At 50.1% G+C, this 18,441-nt stretch overlaps 1 protein-coding gene across 1 annotated transcript in view; it reads left to right on the top strand.

The window, feature by feature from the left end:
• The window catches only part of COL13A1 (collagen type XIII alpha 1 chain), an 88,379-nt gene extending 75,149 nt beyond the window's left edge, over nucleotides 1-13,230 (top strand). Inside the window, exons 34-37 of the mRNA XM_070364482.1 lie at nucleotides 1,549-1,584; nucleotides 8,249-8,326; nucleotides 11,271-11,309; nucleotides 13,003-13,230. Of these exons, the coding sequence (XP_070220583.1) occupies nucleotides 1,549-1,584; nucleotides 8,249-8,326; nucleotides 11,271-11,309; nucleotides 13,003-13,005 (156 nt within the window). The 3' untranslated portion in view covers nucleotides 13,006-13,230. The remainder of the gene's footprint in view (nucleotides 1-1,548; nucleotides 1,585-8,248; nucleotides 8,327-11,270; nucleotides 11,310-13,002) is intronic.
• The last annotated feature ends 5,211 nt before the right edge of the window (nucleotides 13,231-18,441 follow it).

Raw genomic sequence — 18,441 nt, 5'->3', positions numbered from 1 at the left:
AGCAACATTGTTTGCAATAGCTAAAAATGTGAAGCAACCAAAGTGTCTGTAGATACATGAATGAATAATCAAAACGTGGTATATGTGTGCAGTAGCGTATTTTCCAGTCTTAGGAAGGAAACTCTGACATTCTACACTACGGTGAACCCTGGGGACATTTAAGTGAGATAAGCCAGTCACAGAAAGACAAATACTGTATGACTTCACTTATATGAGGTATTTATAGTAGTCAAAACCATAGTGACAGAAAGTAGAGCGCTGAGTGAAAGGTGGAATGAGTAGTTACTGTCTAATGATATAGAGTTTTAGTTTTGCAAGGTAAAAAGAGTTTTGAAGATGGAAAGTAGTGGCAGTTACACAAAAATATGAGTGTACTTAATACCACTGAACTGAATGCTGAAAATGGTTAAGAAGGGAAATTTTGTGCTGTGTGCTAAGTCGCTTCAGTCATGTCCAACTCTGTGCGACCCCATGGACTGTAGCCTGCCAGGCTCCTCTGTCCGTGGGATTCTCCAGGCATGAATACTGGAGTGGGCTACCATGCCCTCCTCCAGGGGATCTTCCCGACCCAGGAATCGAACCTACATCTCTTATGTATCCTGCATTGAAAGCCAGGTTCTTTAACAGTAGGGCCATATTTTACCACAATAAAAAAAATTGAAGGAAAAAATAATAGAGAACAACTTGCACCTTGAAAAGAGGGGCTCAGGAGTTTTGGAGTCATTTTTATAGCAAGAGGCAAGTGGGATCTAGGAACTCAAATCTGGTCAGTACTCTGACAACCCAGAGGGATGGGATGGGGTAGGAGGTGGAAGGGAGGTTCAAGAGGGAGGGGACACATATATATCTATGGCTGATTCATGTTAATGGATGGCAGAAACAAACACAATTATTGTTAAGTAATTATCCTCCAATTAAAAAAAAAAAAGAAGAGGCAGGTGGGAAAGCCATGCAAACACCTGCCTATCCAGGAGCAGTCTTTGCTCCCATCTAGAAGAACCCGACCCCAGGCCAGGGTGTTGGCTGCAGAGTGAGAAACCAGAACTGTGTCTGACTTTACCCATAACTCATTATCTGTCTCTAGGTCAAGTTCCTTGAGCAGGTATTCTCCTTTGTCCCCCTTCCTTAAAATGGGGCTCATGAAACCTGTCTCTGATGAATTAGGCACATAAAGTAAAGAGCTTTATGTGGAGAAGGCAATGGCAACCCACTCCAGTACTCTTGCCTGGAAAATCCCACGGGCGGAGGAGCCTGGTAGGCTGCAGTCCGTGGGGTCGCGAAGAGTCGGACACGACTGAGTGACTTCACTTTCACTTTTCACTTTCATGCATTGGAGAAGGCGATGGCAACCCACTCCAGTACTATTGCCTGGAGAATCCCAGGGACGGGGAGCCTGGTGGGCTGCAGTCCATGGGGTCACACAGAGTTGGACATGACTGAAGCGACTTAGCAGCAGCAGCAAAGAGGTTTTTAAGCCTGGAAGGAAGGACTGTGTGGCCATCCTGTGTTTTCTCCTTAACATGTTTTTGTTTCTCTGATTTATTGCAGGGTTTACACGGACCACCCGGGGACAAAGGAAACCGGGTCAGTCTGAGTCCTCACACTTTGGCTCTGATCACTAATGTCTTCATGGCGAGGTGGAATGACCAACTGGGGATTCCTGACTCAATGTGGAAATACAGTTTTTCCTGATAAATCATTCTAAATTAAAAGACTTTCTAGTGAGGGGCTTAATCCGTGGCACTCAGGGAGCCTAGGGACCTAATCCTGAAATTGTAGCACGTATTTTTCCACGAGGAAAGGGGAGGCTGAGTCCCAGGGCGGCCATCAGATTAGCATTGCCATTCAGTGACAGGAGTCACAAGCCCAGCTCTCTCTAGGTTGCCCTGATAATGGGCCCCTAAACGAGATTTTTACATCCATCATTGCCGAGTCCTCGTCTTCTGACACCCAGTTTTACCAGGCATCCCAGGTCACTGGTGAGAGAGAAAATAAATCCCAGCTCCAAGAACAAGCAGACAACTGTTGTACACAGGCAAGCCTTTTAAAAGGATCCCAGCCATTGTTTCTCTTGGAAAGAGTCGGCAGGACTATGACATGAGTCACGGCTTTCAGGACCCTGCTCCTCCTTTGGTTTCTGCCATCTTCACCAGGACACAGTCCTGAGTGTCCGCGGCACCCACAGCCACCTGACAGCCTCATGGCACACTGGTGCCCAGGAGCAGTCATCGCACAACATCTCACCAAGGGCTGGCCTTTGCTTCCTTTCTAGAACGTCTTGTTGGCTGCCTCGTCACGGTGGTTCTCAGTGGGGTGCACATCCCCTAGAAGGCCAAGAGCATCTTCTAGTGGGAATAATATTCCAGGATCTTAGAGGTAGAAGAAGAGTAGGAAGAACAAGAGAAACATGCTCCAAACTATGATAAGACGTTCTGAGTCCCCACGAGAGTTAGACACAGAGCACGGGACTTGCAGAAGCCTGGTCTTCTGCCTCGTCTTTGAACACTGATAATAGAGCGTTCATGAATAGAACATGCCAGAATCGGTACATTTATATCTGGCATCAGCACCAGTCTCTTCCATTTAAGATGGATTTACTGAACAGTTCCATATTCCTAAAGTTTCCTTTCTGACAGCTGGTCAGAAGCAATCCATTTATCCCATGTATTCTATGAACAGGAAAGGAAAGGCAAAACTACCCTGTCAGACTGTCCATGAAAAGCCCATCGTTGCTTCGCTGTTGCTTGTGGAGGTGAAGCTGGAGATGTTCAAAGCCCCTCACGCCCACTGGCTATGCAAGGGGGCTCCTAAACTTTGCCTCACATCACACCTGGGACACCCCATCAGAGAGGCTCAGAATAAACCACTGGAATAAACAGACCCACTTCCAGAAATGGGCCAGCCAGTTACGGCGGCCTGGAAAGCCCACCTCCAACACTGGCATCCGAGAGTTCAGGCCACTAAAATAATTGATCATTCCACCTCTCAGTTGGCATACTAACCTCCTTTCTAATTTATTTCTGGAGTGTTCTGGTTTTCTTTGTTATGTTCAATTAATACTTGTTAAGCCTCTTTCTTAAGACTTTTCAGTTGGCTTGAGGCACTGGGCCATTTGAAAGCTACAAAACCAATCTTTCCAGTGGTGGTGACTGTGTGGCTCTAGAGGCAGAAGCGAGGCAAGAAAATGCCCTTGTCAGGACTTCCCTGGGAGTCCAGTGGTTAAAACTCTGCCCTTCCAATGCAGGGAGCTCGAGTTGGGGAGCTAAGATTCCACACATCATGCAGTGAAGCCGATAAATAAAATTTTTCAATGCCCTTGTCACAGATGGAGAGAAGGTGGGAGGCTGGTGGCTCTGATGCTTAAAGAACCGAGGTCATTGAATGAGCCACTGAGGCCCCATGATTCAGTGGGAAAATATTTCTTCTCCAGATCCTATTCTAAGGTTTTATATACTTCTCCCCTGTCCCACATATAAATTAGCAATATGTCACTTAGTAAAAATCAAGTCCAGAAAACAGGCAAGTTACACGAACCTTCCTTGGAGTGCCTCATAAAAAACCAGTAGACTTCTTCCAAAGGGCAGGTCTCCAAATCAAGGGCCAGATAATTCTTCCGTCCAAGAGATCTGACTCTCAGGAGCCAGAATGTCCTAGAAGAGTACCCCCGACAGCTTGCCTCCTCTTTCAGACCTCTTCACACCACTGGCCTTAATGGGGCTTTTGAGGGGAGAGATGAGTGCTTGGTGATAAAAGCCTCCAAAATGAAGAAAGGTCCAAGCAGAGTCAGCTCTGTGCCATGACCAGTTTTTTCTGGCACCTGGAAACTCAGAAGGCTGACACTTTGGTCTAGGGAAAAGGCCAGAAGTGCTTAGGTGATGCTCAGGTTGGAAGTTTCATTACTGCTTGTGGAGGTGAAGCTGGAGATGTTCAAAGTCCTTCATGCCCACTGGCTATGGAAGGGGGCTCCCAAACTCTGCTTCACGTCACACCTGGGGCACCCCATCAGAGAGGCTCGGATGGGTGCCCCAGGTCTGTTATCCTATCTCCGAGTGACCCAAGACACAGCCTTAAGAACAAGCTACTCCAAGTCCCACCAGAGAATGGTCTTGGGGCCTCCTTCCTGCTCATGGAAGGAGGACGGTCCTCATGGTGGTGGGCAAGGCCCAGAGGCCAAGACAGGCGGTTTTCTTAGGGGACACACATGCCAGGGGAAAGAGTCTGTCCTTGTCACCAGGGGCATTCTCCTTGTCCCTTAACAGCTCTGTGAATTTAGCCCGAGAGCCACTTTTAGGATGAAAAAATTCATCACAGGGTAAAGGGTGGTGTGAATTTGGCAATCAGGGCATCAGGAAAATTGGGTTTCACTGTGGAGCTTCCTGCAAACCAGCCAACTGAAAGGTCTGGGAGCATTCATGCAGCTTCTGTCACTCTCCGAGAGGTGCCGTCTGCAATGTGTGTGTGTGTGTGTGTGTGTGCAGGTGTGTGTGTATGGGAGAGTGCATGTGTGTGCATGTATGTACATGCTTGCGTGCATGCATGTGGGTGCACATGCGTTTTTGCATCTTGCTTCCCCAGGTCCCCTTGCCTCCTTCCTCTCCCCCATCTGCTCTCTCTTGGCCTGGGCCTGCTTCTTCCTCCCTTTCCTCCCTGAATATTTCTCCCTCTAGATAGGTTCACCCATTATAATAATCCCATAGCCTCATCCTTTCCCTTCCAGTCCTCCAGCTTCAGTTTATTTCCTCTAAAAGCAGTGTTGTTCATTTTTTAAGAACACCCTGCTACTTGATTCTGCCTGCCCCCCTCCCATACCAATTTGACACCCCTCTGCACCAAAGCAGAGGGGTCCTCTTTGGGGAAAGGGAGCAGCGAGGATGTAGGTGAAGTTACAACTCTGATGACCCAATAAGACCACTTCCTGTGCCCTTAGAACCTGACAGCCCAGAGTGCAAGTTTCCCATCCTGAAGGGACCTCGGCTAACCCTCTGCCCCCCACAGGCCCATCATCAGGACCTGCAGAGTCCCACTCCCTGGAGCTGTGCTCACCCTCTGAACTTAAGGAACTGTGCTCACTTTTGTGCTGGCCTCACCCAGAGTATAAGGGGCACCTTCCCGAGAAAGTTTCCCACAGGGCTTCTTCATCCAAATAGCAAGTGGTTTCGCTTGTCCACTGTCTGCAGGTTAACTGTCCCATGATTTCCTCATCGGTGGGCATATCTTAGAGCCAATGCCATGACACCTAAGATGCATAGACACATTTCCTCTTAAACACACTAAGTAGGCATTTGCATTTTAGAAAACTCACTTAGAAGGATGTGTTGGCAATTGCAGGTAACCTCTGAAATCAAGAAATGTGGGTAATTTTCAAAGGCCTGGAGAAACATCTTAAGTATTCTTATCCATTGCCTCCCTCTAAGGAACCCCTGTAGCCTTCCACTGCTGGAACGCTGTAGACAGGAGGCCCAGCCTCCGACGGCAGCCTTGGCTCCTACAGTGGCTGACAAGAAGTGACGACTGTTACTGCTCTTATTATGAAGCTGCTGTCATGACTGAGCACATACTATAGGCCAGTGCATGCGTGTGTGCTAAGTCGCCTCAGTTGTGTCCAACTCTTTGCAACCCCATGGACTATAGTCTGCCATGCTCCTCTGTCCATGGGATTCTCCAGGCAAGAATACTGGAGTGGGTTGCCATTTCCTCCTCCAGGGGAACTTCCCGACCCAGGGATTGAGCCTGCATCTCTTACGCCTCCTGCATTGGCAGGCGAGTTCTTTATTGCTATGGTGGTTTAGTCACTAAGTCGTGTCCAACTCTTGGATTCTTGCGACCCCATTGACTGTAGCCTGCCAGGCTCCTCTGTCTATGGGATTCTCTAGGCAAGACTACTGGAGTGGGTTGCCATTTCCTCCTCCAGGGGAACATCCTAACACAGGGATCAAACCTGGGTCTCCTGCATTGCAGGCAGATTCTTTACCAACTGAGCTATGAGGGAAGCCCTTTATCCCTATATGCCAGTATTAAGCACTAAATGTGCACAAAGACCTCGCAACAATGTTCTGAGGGAGGTGCTATTATCCACACTTTACAGATGAAGAAACTGAGGCTCAGAGAGGTTAAGTAAACTTCCAAAGTCTCGCGGCTGAGAAGAGGCAAATCCCGTTCAGCTGCAAGCCTTCTCTCTGACCATTAGGCTACCCACCCCGAGACACAGTGGAAGCCCCCAAGCCTGAGACAACCGGCCTTCAATAGAGGAGAGCTCCAGGGAGACTTCCCAGGGGCATGCTTGGTCCCTCATAAGGAAATCCCACATATAAAACCCCAACTCAAATTCATTACACAGAGTTTCCCACAGCCCTTCTTTAAATGTAGAGTGACCTTGACACATGTAAAATAGGGTTCAGTTTAGAAAGATGATGTTTGCTGAAGCTTTTCAGAAACAAATGAATTCCTTGAGTCAACATATCCGTATACAAGTAGCTGCCCATGACCTCAGACCAGGATGGGCCAGAGAACGGGAGGACCCAGCTGAGAACCTAGACACACAACATACACACATGCACTTGTACACACACACAAGCTCATGTACTACCATGTGTGTCGCACGTGCCTGCATGCCAGGTTCACACACACACACACACACACACACACACCAGGGCTCTGAACAAAATCACCCTGCCTCCTAAGAGAATGTCAAAGGGATGGACCCAACTGGGACAAAAGCTGTTAGGGCAGACCCTTTTTCTCTAATATGAGTGATCTATGATGATCTTTATTTATTTTTGGCTGTGTGGCACATTGGATCTTAGTTCCCCGACCAGGAATCAAACCCACACCCCTTGCATTGGAAGATGGGAGTCTTAACCACTCGACCTCCAGGGAAGTTCCAGATCCCTTAAAAAAATGAACCCTCAAAGAGAAGGAAATGGGTCCCCCTGTCCATTATATAGATGCATTCCGGGCTCAGAATTAGTATCACCCATCTGCACTTCCTCCCACCTCTGGCTCTCAGCCCTACTGACCCACACACACACCTGCCTTAGCCAAATACTCAGGTTCTTTGTGGGGTGGGGTGGACACTGATCCCTAATCCTGTTGAGGAGACTATCCTAATTGAGAGAATCTATTTTCCCCTCTTTTTTTTTATTCTGTCTCTAACCTTAACACATGAATGATCCTAAAGTTTTGATGTTTTTTTTTTTTCTTGGACTAAACCATTATTTACAGGGGGAGAGGGGGAAGAAAGGCTCTAGAGGGCCTAAGGGGGATAAGGGAGACCAAGGAGCGCCTGGATTAGATGCCCCCTGTCCATTGGTATGTTTCCATCTATCACTTGGTTTTTCTGGTTTTTCCTGGAGGTTTGCAAGCTGGAAACAAAGAAGGCAAATAAACTAAGATGAAAACCGAATGACTCCATTGACACCACCAAAACTGGTCTGTTCATGTGGCCGATGAAATTCTGCCTGCTGTTGGTGTTGCCTTAAAACCACAGCTGCAAGCAATTCCCACTAAATCCCTTCCCTTTGAAGATGCTGAACAATTGATGTGTGGAAATGGAGACACCACATGGAAAGGGATTTGGGAGCAGGCCTCGGCTCTTAGCTCCGGGATGGCTTTGGAAGCCAGGGTAGCATTTGTGAACCACCCCTGTTTGCCTTCTTTGTTTTGGGGCCACCTCTGTGGCCAGCAGTCCAAGTCATCTGAATTCCCACTTGGTCAGGATGCAGGACGCCAGGGCTAGCATCTCCTGAGGGTCACCTTTGCCCCAAACGGGGCAGAACGAGGCCAGAGAGGGGCTTTTATATACAGCCTCTCAATGCCCACCAGCCATCCGGCCAAAACCTGCAAAACTGCAGACCAAGGTCAGTAGACACACACCCCCAGGAAGCCTTCCCAAAACAGCCAATGAGGAATGATTCATGGCACATCTGCTGGGCTTCTCAAGTGTCCCTCAACCCATTGGAAGGTCCTGAAATTATGATGCATTAAGTTGAAGCTCGTGTGTGTTGACGCCAAGTGCGTCTCTAAATAGAGAGGGGGCTGGAAGGACACGTCGCCAAGCTCAACATTCCTGGATCCAGAGAGAGCACAAAGGCTGAATTGGGAAGGCGGGAATCAACTGGGGTTTGAGGTTTACCTGTAGATGCCCTAAGGGTCCTGCATCCTGGCCAGGATAAGACTGGGCCTCTCCACGCCACAGGCGGAGCTGGCCAGCCTTGACCGAAATAATCATCGTGGTTGGTTTTGTGAACAGGGACACCGAGGTTTTAAAGGAGAGAAAGGGGAGCCGGGGTTACCAGGGCTGGACGGACTGGATGCCCCGTGCCCATTGGTATGGCATCACCCTCCCTTGCCTGCATGGCCAGTATGGCCTTCCCCACGTGTGTGGTTTGTGCCTGTGTGCCTCTCCAACTGCCCTCCACACTCCTGCTCCCTCCATCTGGCCTCCGCTTCCCACCTCTTCACTCTGTGGACACCAAGGGTCACCCTGCCTTGGCTGGCCCTCAGGGGCTCCTGCACAGCCCCCTCTTGCATGCAAAGTCTGCCAGGAAGCTTCTTTTTCTTCCTCTTGCAGCTGCTTCAAAAGCCCATCACCTTAATGTGAGCTGGTCCTGCCCACCCAATGCCAGCTTTAGCTGCATCGGACCCTCCTTTCAGAACAGCTTCTAGACAAAACTGCCACCAGAAAGGAAGCCAGGGAAGTAGAGTCTCTGCATTAGCTCTCAGGACTGTGACTTCTCTGCCTTCACACACTGCAGTTAGTTGGATGAACATTTGAATGAGATGCCCAAGTTGGCCCCATGTCCCTCTCCACACCAACATCTCACTATTTAGCAGAGGACAGATGGACACCCTTATAAACACAGGGAAGAATGAGGAGTTCTAGAACCAAAGTTAGAGGAGGGGGTACTCTGCCTGACCTTCCAGCACAGACCTGGGATCACTGTCCAGGTGACACCCCAGTACGAAAGGATAGTCCAAAATCAGGATTCTAGATCCTAGAGGGTTCATCCTTTTCTGCTTGAATCCCAGAAGATGCTGCAAGACCCTCCCTTGGTTTCCTCTTTTTTTCCCCTATCTTTCAGTGGTTTGCCACCAAAAAGTCTAAAAGAACATGGAAAGGTTGAGAATGTGGTTAAGGAAGGGAAGGGAGGAGACAGGGAGGAAGGGAGACATCGGGGACCCACTCCCAAGCATAAGACCTGCCTAAGTGGCTACAGTTCTGGTTCCCCAAGGTCCAGTCCCTCTCCAGGAAGGGACCTTCTAGGCTTCTACAGCAATCCTTTCAGCGCACTATGGGGGAAGCAGAAGATGGCCCTTCACTCCACGGCAGTTTGCTCACAAGCTTCCTGCCCCCCCTAAATTTCCCGAGGAGGTTTGGAGCTCGTGGAGCTATTTTCATACCAGTAATTGTCAGATGAGAATTCCCAGCCTCACATCCCCACTCCAGGGTCACACAGGAATTATCTTGGGACAGAGGAGAAAAAGCTGTAAGAAGAGATGCTATGTGACCCTGACAGGTGACCACAGAGCCCCTTGAAGGGACTTTCAGGGACCAGGAGAGGCAGATTAAGCTGATAGAGTGGCTGCTTCCTGTCCCCCGCCCGGTCTCCTGAATCCTCAGCATGCAGCATGCACCTCACAGGCACCTTTCTCAGCCATGGAATCTCCCACGCCCTCCACGGCACCTCCACTGATCATCAACCAGTCATCCCTTCTACCACAGCCTTTTCCAGGATCCCGAAATCTGAGTTCTGCCGGCTGCAGCCCTGGCTCCTCACCCTGCTCTTCACCCACACACTGCCACTGCACCCCCTCCCTGCCTGCCCAGCCCTCCTCTGTCCCCCCTGCCACCGTCCACGTGCCAATGGGAAGCCGCTGTGGCCCGCGGAGGCGCCTGTCCCTCCCAGAGTCCATGGGAAGTGTTGCGCGATGGCGGGCTGGGAAACGGGACCCAGGTCTTCATGGAACCCTGGGATGCACCACCTTCCCCTGCAGAACCTCCCCAACCCAGAAGGGATGGTGAAAGTCACCTTGATTTGACCTTTAATGCAAACTGGCATTTTCTCCAATAATGTATCATTTGTCTTAATTTTGCTGTGGAAGTTTACGTACCTTCCCTTTCTTGTTTGGCGTTGTTGCTGTTTGCCGTCTCCTGCATTGTGTTACTGTGGGCGTGGGGCAGTGGGCGGCAGGGGCGGGGGTGGGGGAGAGGCGGCGCTATTGATCAGGATTTTTAGTACAAGGTAACTAGACTTCTTCAGCACCCGTGCAGGGCCAGCTGTCTGCTGGGCTCCAGGTGAGCAGTTTCCGCGCCTGTCATGGGTGGATGAGTAGGTTCAGGCATAGGGGGCTCCCATTCCAGCCCCTCGGGGGCTGACCACTTGCTCGGGTCTCCTGAAACCCTGTGTGCATCTCCTTCTCTGCCCTGGAACCTGGAGTTCTAGAACCTGGGCTGCAGTTCTAATAGACTCAGACTGAGAACCAGATCGCTGCCCTGGTTCAGCCTCATCCTCCCTGCCTGCTCCTCAGGGGTTTCTAGTTTCCCCCAGGGCGCACCAGAGCAGCCAGGACAGCCGGGCGGAGGAGACTCAGGATGTCCTGAGGCTTCAGGTGCTCAGCGGGTGCACCAGCAGAGGGGACAAGTGGCCCCTGGTGAGTTCTCATCCTACCACTGCGCAGCCCCCCAAGTCCCCAGAGACAGCAAAGGCTGTGCTGGGAGCCCCGCCTCCTTGCTGAAGGCACCTCAGCCCCACAGTGAAAGCCTGCGAAATCAACCCTCCTCCTCCTATTGATCAACAGATGGGAGCTGCCTGGATGTCCGCCCCCAGCTGCTAAGGAAGAGAGAGAAATCAGAGAATGAGAGAGTGGGGTGTGTTCGTTCCATAGAGCCGCACCTTCCCCAGGTTTTATGGAGGAGGAAACTGAAGCCTCCAGGTGCTGAGTGGCTTGCCCACAGGCACTGCACACCCAGTACAGCCAGAGAGGAGACCAGCAGGCCTCCGGACTGTCCTCTCCACCACGCTCAGGTCGCCTCTGCTCACGGGCCCACAGGCGATAGGACAGCCCATCTCAGCTTTGAGCTGTCACTACATGTGAGCTCGGCCTGCAAGCAGACAGGCGGGCTTGCTTCCTGCCTCCTTCCGAGGCTAGGCCCTGGGGTAGAGAAGAGAAACAGACAATATCAGGTGGGCCGCGCCCTTGTTCCCCTTATCCTGCTGCTTGTTGGGCCATCCTGGTGAGTCTGAGCCGTCTGCCTTTCTTCCTCACTGCAGGGTGAAGATGGCTTGCCAGTCCAGGGCTGCTGGAACAAGGTAAGCTTTCCCGGGGTTCCAGGGCCTCAGGGCAGAGTTGTACGTGGGCTCCATTTTCTGCCGTGGGATAAAGCATGCACGATTTCCCTTCCAGGCCTTCCTGCAGATGAGGCAGCAAGACATGGGTCCAAAAAGGAACAGTCCCAAAATCAGGGTGCCCGTTAAACATTCCACTCACTGCATGCATTTGAGAACATTTAAAAATGGTTTTTAGGGCATCAGCAAACCCAGTGTATGGAATTTCCATGTTCCTGGACAGATGACATCTTTATGCTTCTTGAGGTTAATTTATACCATACTTCTTCTACAAGGAATTCTAAACCATGTTTCAAAATCAGTTATCATTAGCTAGTCTCATAGTGTTCATAAGAGGCCATTTAAGCCAGATGATGACGTTTATCCAGATGTAGGAAATCTCAGTTGCTTTAAGGATAAAGTCATATGGATTCTATACCTCCTCACAGAGACCTGCCAGCTCGTCATTCAACCCTTCCTCTTGAACTTAAATAGTCAGAGTTTCATGCTTCTGCACATTGAGACCTGCCCACCCTCTCTTGGAGTCCCACAGTTCCTACCAACAGGGAGGTTTCATTTGTTCACACTTGCCTTTGGCATTTGTCACCATTAAAGCCACCTGACACCAAAGGGCTGTGCCCTCAACATAGTCACCCGACTCATCCAGGGCCCCCAATGTGCAAGGCTCCCCGACATGACCAGGGCCATTGGTTTCCTAATCCAGAAACCCAACTTGGTCTTGGAAAAGGCAGCACCTGCCATGCAGTCCCACCTATGGCTTCCCTTCACCTTCCTCCTGTTCAGAGACTTTTCAACAGCCCTCAACCACCACTGTCTTAAGATCTTGGTTCATTCTCATTAACGAGCTGGAGATCCTTACCTGTTCAAGAGTTTGTGCTTAACTAATCCAGTCCTGCCCAGTGACAGCACTCACTTACAGTGAGATGAATCCACTCCTCTGGCTAAGTGTCCACCATCTCATTAGCTCACAAGATTCGGTAAAAGCAATGAAACCACCAAGACACCAAGCTGTAGGTTGAGCATCTACTCACCCAGGTACCTAAAACACCCCCTAGCCAGAGAGAGGAAAAGCTCTGCTTTCAAGGGAGATTCCTCCCCAGGAATCTGTCTGTCACTTCATCCTCTTGGTTAATTCCCCTAGACCTAGTTAAAGCTCCAAGAAGCAGGAAAGAGGTGTGTCCCCTAAGAAAAAGATTTTCTTCTTCAGGGTTGCTGTGGATGGTTAGGAGACAGAAATGATTGAGCTTAGCAGGGGAAGAAAAGCTACTCTCGAGAGGTACAATGTCTGGGAGAAGCAAAAGCAGCTGGAGAAGCAAGAAGCAGCTAGAGAGCCTGATGTCTATTGATTCACATCATGAATTCATTCTGGGAAGATTTGGTAATTCAACAGCCAGGCCTCCAAAGGCTGCATAGAGAGAAAGTGCCCTCTAGTGACCAATGAGGGGAATGACTGGAAAGAAAAAGTGTTAAATAGTTTCCCACTGGATGCTGACAGTCAGCACCAGGGTCTTGGAGGAGGGGTTCCCGGCTCCCCCAGGTCCCCTACCCAAAGCTCTCCCATCCAACCCAGAATGAGACCTACCTCACTTCCCACAAGGGAAATAAACACCCACAGACACTAACCCCGTGTTGTTCTGTGTTTGTTTTTGTTTTGCAGTGATGCCTCTAACCTGGGATTGGCCTGTGTGTGTGTTTGTACATAGAATATTTATTTTTATACAGTTTTCACTTTTTGAAAATGCCCGAAGTATGATGCATCTTACAGATTATTTTTTAAAAAAGGAAAACCTGCATATTTTGTACAGAAAATACCAACCTCTTCCCTTTTGTTTACAAGATGTTTTGCATACGTCTAAGACTCTAATACACTTTTCATTTGTGAGTACGGCTGTACGTTTGCATGATATTTGTGCACACTTATTAAGTATTGAAGCTTAATAAATTATTGTGTTCCAGTGCCAAAGGGGGCCAACCAGCACTCAGGTGCTGGCTGGTTTGTGTGTGACATCACAGATACAAGAAGGTCCATGGTGTTTGTTAAGCTAGGTGTGTCTCAGAATATTTTAAACGCTTATGGATTTTCACTATTAAAAAAAGTGAAACGTGGAAATTCTTGATCCTGATTCATCACTAAATTAATTACATTCTTTTCTTGTTAAATCAGGAAGTCCCAGAAGCAGGGGTCCTCACAAATATAATGGTTTGAGGACTTCCCTGGTGGCCCAGGGGTTAAGACTCTGCACTTCCACTGCAGGGCACAAGGGTTTGATTCCTGGTCCAAAAAGTTCTACACGTCTTGCAGTGTGGCCAAAAAAAAAAAGAAAGAAAGAAATATAATGGTTTGAACCATTTTAAGTCCAACAGAGGAAGGGCCAGGACTGTATTAAGCGACGTCTTTGGTAATGCACCCCACGTTCTTGACAGCTCCATGTACAAGGGTGAGGTTCAATTGTGCTGAAACCCTTCAAACCCCCAGGGTTACAAAGGGCTAAGTGCTAGTACTTTTGATTTTTGGTTTGTTTTCCTTCCTTTTGAGCTGCAATCATTAATACCAGCTATTGTTGATGGTGGCCATTCATTTGCTGTAAATTTGCAAGGTCCACTCACAACTAACAGCTGAAAAGTTTGCCCCAATGATCTTTTTGCTCCAACAAAGGACATTCAGAAACAAATCTGGTTAAGATATTGGCATTCTGGTTTTTTTTTTTTTTAAGAAATAGAATTTTACTGCTTTCTGTACTGTTCTTAATACACTGTTTATAAAGGTCTCACTGCTTATAAATAAAACAAACCTATTTTAATGACTAGGCAAATATTACCTATGGGGTAGCACACAGGTTTACTATTAGGTATTACAACATAATTGGTGCTTCTGAAGGGCTTGAACATACCAAAGTACTTGAGTAATTTAAATACCCTTCCCCATTTTGTTCATACTTTGTCTTTATATACATATATCCTTTCATCATAGACAGCACAAAAGCACACTGGAGCAGAGCCCCTGTCCACATGTAGTCACAGGAAGTCTAAGTTAGTGAGCTTCACATTCGCGGGGCCCCTGCCGCGTTGTGGGGTGAGGTTGCACTCACAGACTCTTTGTCTGCATGGGACCACATGCTGTCCAAACCCCAGGGACCTTCCTTACTGGTGTTCTTACCAAATGTCCACTCAGATAATTTAGACGTCAGACACCTTCCTCCCCCGAGTCTTGGCTTCCTTGTTTGAAAAGTGAAGCTGTTGAATTAGAGCTGCTCTCTGTGGTCATCTGCCCCTCACCAGGCGGCAGAAGCATGAAGGACCCAGGCCCCAGCTGCCAGCTGGCACAAGTTACTTTTCCTACTGAGGGGGTCCCAGGATGCCACACTTCCCTGATAATGCCTAAGCCCACTCCCCAGACCCCACCCAGAGCCAGCTGCCCCACCAGGCACAGTGAACACAAGCCTGGGCCTTTGGGGGGCTTTCAGAGGTTAAGACAATATCTTAATATTTTCATTTCTTTTAAATCCAAAAGAAAAAAACTGAATATATAACCATGCATCCAGCCAGGATTATATTTATCTTTCTACCAGAGCAGTCATAAAATGTAATTTAAAAAAATTTTTGTTTTGTTTTGGAGTACAGCTGCTTAACAATGCTGTGACAGTTTCAGGTGGACAGCAAGGGGACTCAGCCGTACGTACACATGCATCCATTCTCCTCCAAACTCCCGTCCCATCCGGGCCGCCATGTAACACTGAGCAGAGGTCCCTATGCTGTACAGTAGCACCTTGATCATTTTTTGTATTTTTCTGAAGGAAAGCGTCTGCACAGTCAAAGGTGCCTGTAAGTCACAGCACAGCTTTGTCCGTCCTCTCCTCCTGGAGACATGCTCTTGTCCTGGCTCTCCTGACTTGTGCTTCCTGCAATGCCACCCTCTTCACCGTTTATTTTGCTTCCTCACCCCTCACCCGAGGTCCTAAGGAATCAGAGTGTAACCTGGCTTTTCCAGACTCACTGCCTCATTCCACTTCAGGGTCTCACTGGAGCAATCAAAACCCACTAGTGATTTTGAAATAGGGTCAAACATACCCTGGAAAGTTCCGGAAGTTGAAATACTGTGTTAGCTGAACACCCTGAAAAACTCTGGGCAAACCCAAACCTTACTTTGTTTCCATCCTCATCTTTTGTTCATTTACTTCTTGCTGTGCTGTGCTGTGCTTAGTCGCCCAGTCGTGTGCGACTCTTTGCAACCCCATAGTCTGTAGCCTGCCAGGCCCCTCTGTTAATGGAATTCTCCATGCAAGAAGGCTGGAGTGGTTTGTCATGCCCTTCTCCAGGGGGTTTCCCAACCCAGGGATCAAACCCAGGTCTCCTGCATTGCAGGTGGTTTCTTTACTGACTGAGCCACCGGGGAAGCCCTCATTTACTTCTTACACCTCAGCTGATATCACCAAGGATTCAGAGTCACTGGCAAGAATATAGATAATAAAATAGAGAGATGTGTAAAGAAAAGTTTATAAGTCAGAGTCAAGGAAAACAAGTCAGAGGCGGGGGCAGGAGAGCCCGGGAGAGGCGGGGAAGAACCTCTCAAGTTTCACCTCCAGGGGCTTGGTGGTAAGAGAAAAAAAATCATCAGCCTGGTTTCATTTGGTACCATTTGCTTTGGCACTGTCTGCCTGGAGACTTGCAAACACCCAGCTAGACGAAAGACTGAGTCAGCCCCCTCCTGAGTGATGGTATAACAGGTCCTCTAGGTCCAAGGAAGGATTCTCACCAAGGTCGGCCACTTGTACCTGTGCATCTCCCTCAGAAGGAGACAGCCCCTCCCACACACCCCACGGCCCCATCACCGCCTCCCACACGCCCCATGGCCCCATCACCGCCTCCTACACGCCCCACGACCCCATCACCGCCTCCTGCACGCCCCATGGCCCCATCACCGCCTCCCACATCCCCCATGGCCCCATCACCACCTCCCACACATCCCATGGCCCCATCACTGCCTCCCACACCCACCATGGCCCCATCACCACCTCCCACACCCACCATGGCCCCATCACCGCCTCCCGCACGCCCCATGGCCCCATCACCGCCTCCCACAAGCCCCATGGCCTCATCACCGCCTCCCACATGCCCCATGGCCCCATCACCGTCTCCCACATGCCCCATGGCCCCATCACAGCCTCCCTTGGTGCTTCCTCCCCACCTGGTCTCCCTTCCCAGGATCCCAGCTTCACCTGGCAGAATGGAGAGCCACAGACGTGGGGAGGGTCAGCGTCAGCCCGAGAAGGGGGCCGGCTCTGGCCAGGAGTCAGGAGCCTCAGCTACCAGCCCTTCCTCCCCCACTCAGTTTCCCCAGGTATCAATGACAGGGACCTCTGACATCTTGAGGACCCCCTGATTCCACTGACTGGTCGGCTCTTGGAAGGACTGGGACACTGGAGCATGGCGTGCCCCTCAACCTAGAGTCGTTTTCAGCTGTGACAGTTTTGTGCATGGAGCTGGCATTGCAAATCCATGGGCCGCATGCATGTGCTTCGTAACCCTGAGTGACCAGACTCCTGGACATGCCCTGGGGAGTGGGTGAGCGGGGTCAGCTTTCCTGGGGCAGCAGTGGCTGCAGACCTGGTCTCTCCCAATGGTGTCCAAGTTGCCACATTCTTCAGGGACTCAACAGCACAACTTTAACCACCCGGCATGCAGCTGGAGTCCCAAAGCCCCATGAATGTACAGGGACATGGCTGCCTTTCTAACTCCAGGCTCTTGTGCCCTTCCCGGGGCCCCACCCACACACCTACAGCCTGGCCCCAGCCTCAGCCCCGCACCTGGACACACTCTCAGGCAACTTGAAATGTCAAGCACCTAAGACCCCATCCACACCACTGAAAGAGGGTCCAGAAAAGAGGAGGAGATCCACACAGAGACAGAGGGCAGAGAAGGAAAGAAGGAACAGGGAAAAACCAGTAGCTCATTGCTCCAAGGAGGGGAGTTTTCAAGGGGGAAGTTTCCTTGAAGCAGTAGTGGAGGAGGGCCAGGGAGGAGGACACGGGGAAGGGAGCTGGATTTGACAGGCCTAGGCAGAATTCCACACGCAGAGACCCTCAGTTCCTGGAAGAGCCCTGCTTCTGAGAAGCAGTTGGGTGTCTGTTGAAGGAAAACGTAGATGGAGGCAGAGCTGAGCCAAGGATGCCTCACACCGTGGGGCCTCCCTTTCCAGGTCTGTTCACCGGCTCCTGCACACACCCTCTGCTTCCCCCTCCACACACACACACACACACCCCCACACACACACACCTGGCCTGTGGGGAGCCCTCGGCCTGGAATGCCTGCTTTCTCACCTGTCAAAATTCCACCTCCTTCTAAGGCCCAGCTCAAACCCCAGAGCCCTAGGAAGGCCTTTCTGGGTTCTTCTGTTGGATGAGTCGCCCTCTCCGAAACGACTAAGAACTGTGTCTTGTTTTTTTTCCCCTCCACCTTCTATTAGAGGAGGAAATTAGGTCTCCCATACTAGACAGTGAGCTCTTAGAGGAAAAGGACTTTCTCTTTCACTGGGCTCCTCAGGGACCTAGCTCAGGTCTCTCCCTGCCATGGCTGGGACTCATAAACATCCCTGACCTGCTGACTTCTCAATATACTTTATTAAGCACCTACTGTGTGCAGGCAGTGGGAGGGAAGAGGGGCACCTAAGGACCGTAAGCCTGCCCTCCGGGAGCTAATACGGTGCCAGGCAGTGCAAGGACTGTGCCAAGTGCTAAGTGAGGGTACATCTGAGGATGCTGTGGCACCAAGGGGAAAGAATGAAGAGAGGACCCAGGGGCCAGGAAGGAATTAACAGCAGCGAAAAGGAGCTGGCCACTGCAGATGGGGGCCCCTTCCTCCTCTCGTCCTCCTCATAGACTCTTCCAGTGAGCGGGATCCTGGGTCATGCTAGCTTCTGGAATTACAGGAGGGCAAACCAGATTGTGGTGGAAAGAAGGGAATATAAAGAGGGTGGGTCCAAACTGGGAGGGCCCTTTCCAAGTTCGCAGGTCAGTGGGACCCCTGGCTCAGGGAGGCATCCCTACGTGCCCATCAGCAGCGGGGCTCCTCCTCAAACACTCGCCTCTCTGCCTCCTCA

Source organism: Bos mutus, chromosome 28, assembly GCF_027580195.1.
Source record: "Bos mutus isolate GX-2022 chromosome 28, NWIPB_WYAK_1.1, whole genome shotgun sequence".
Lineage (NCBI taxonomy): Eukaryota > Metazoa > Chordata > Mammalia > Artiodactyla > Bovidae > Bos > Bos mutus.
Note: the sequence above shows the minus strand (reverse complement) of the source record. Positions and strands in the feature narration are given on the sequence as shown.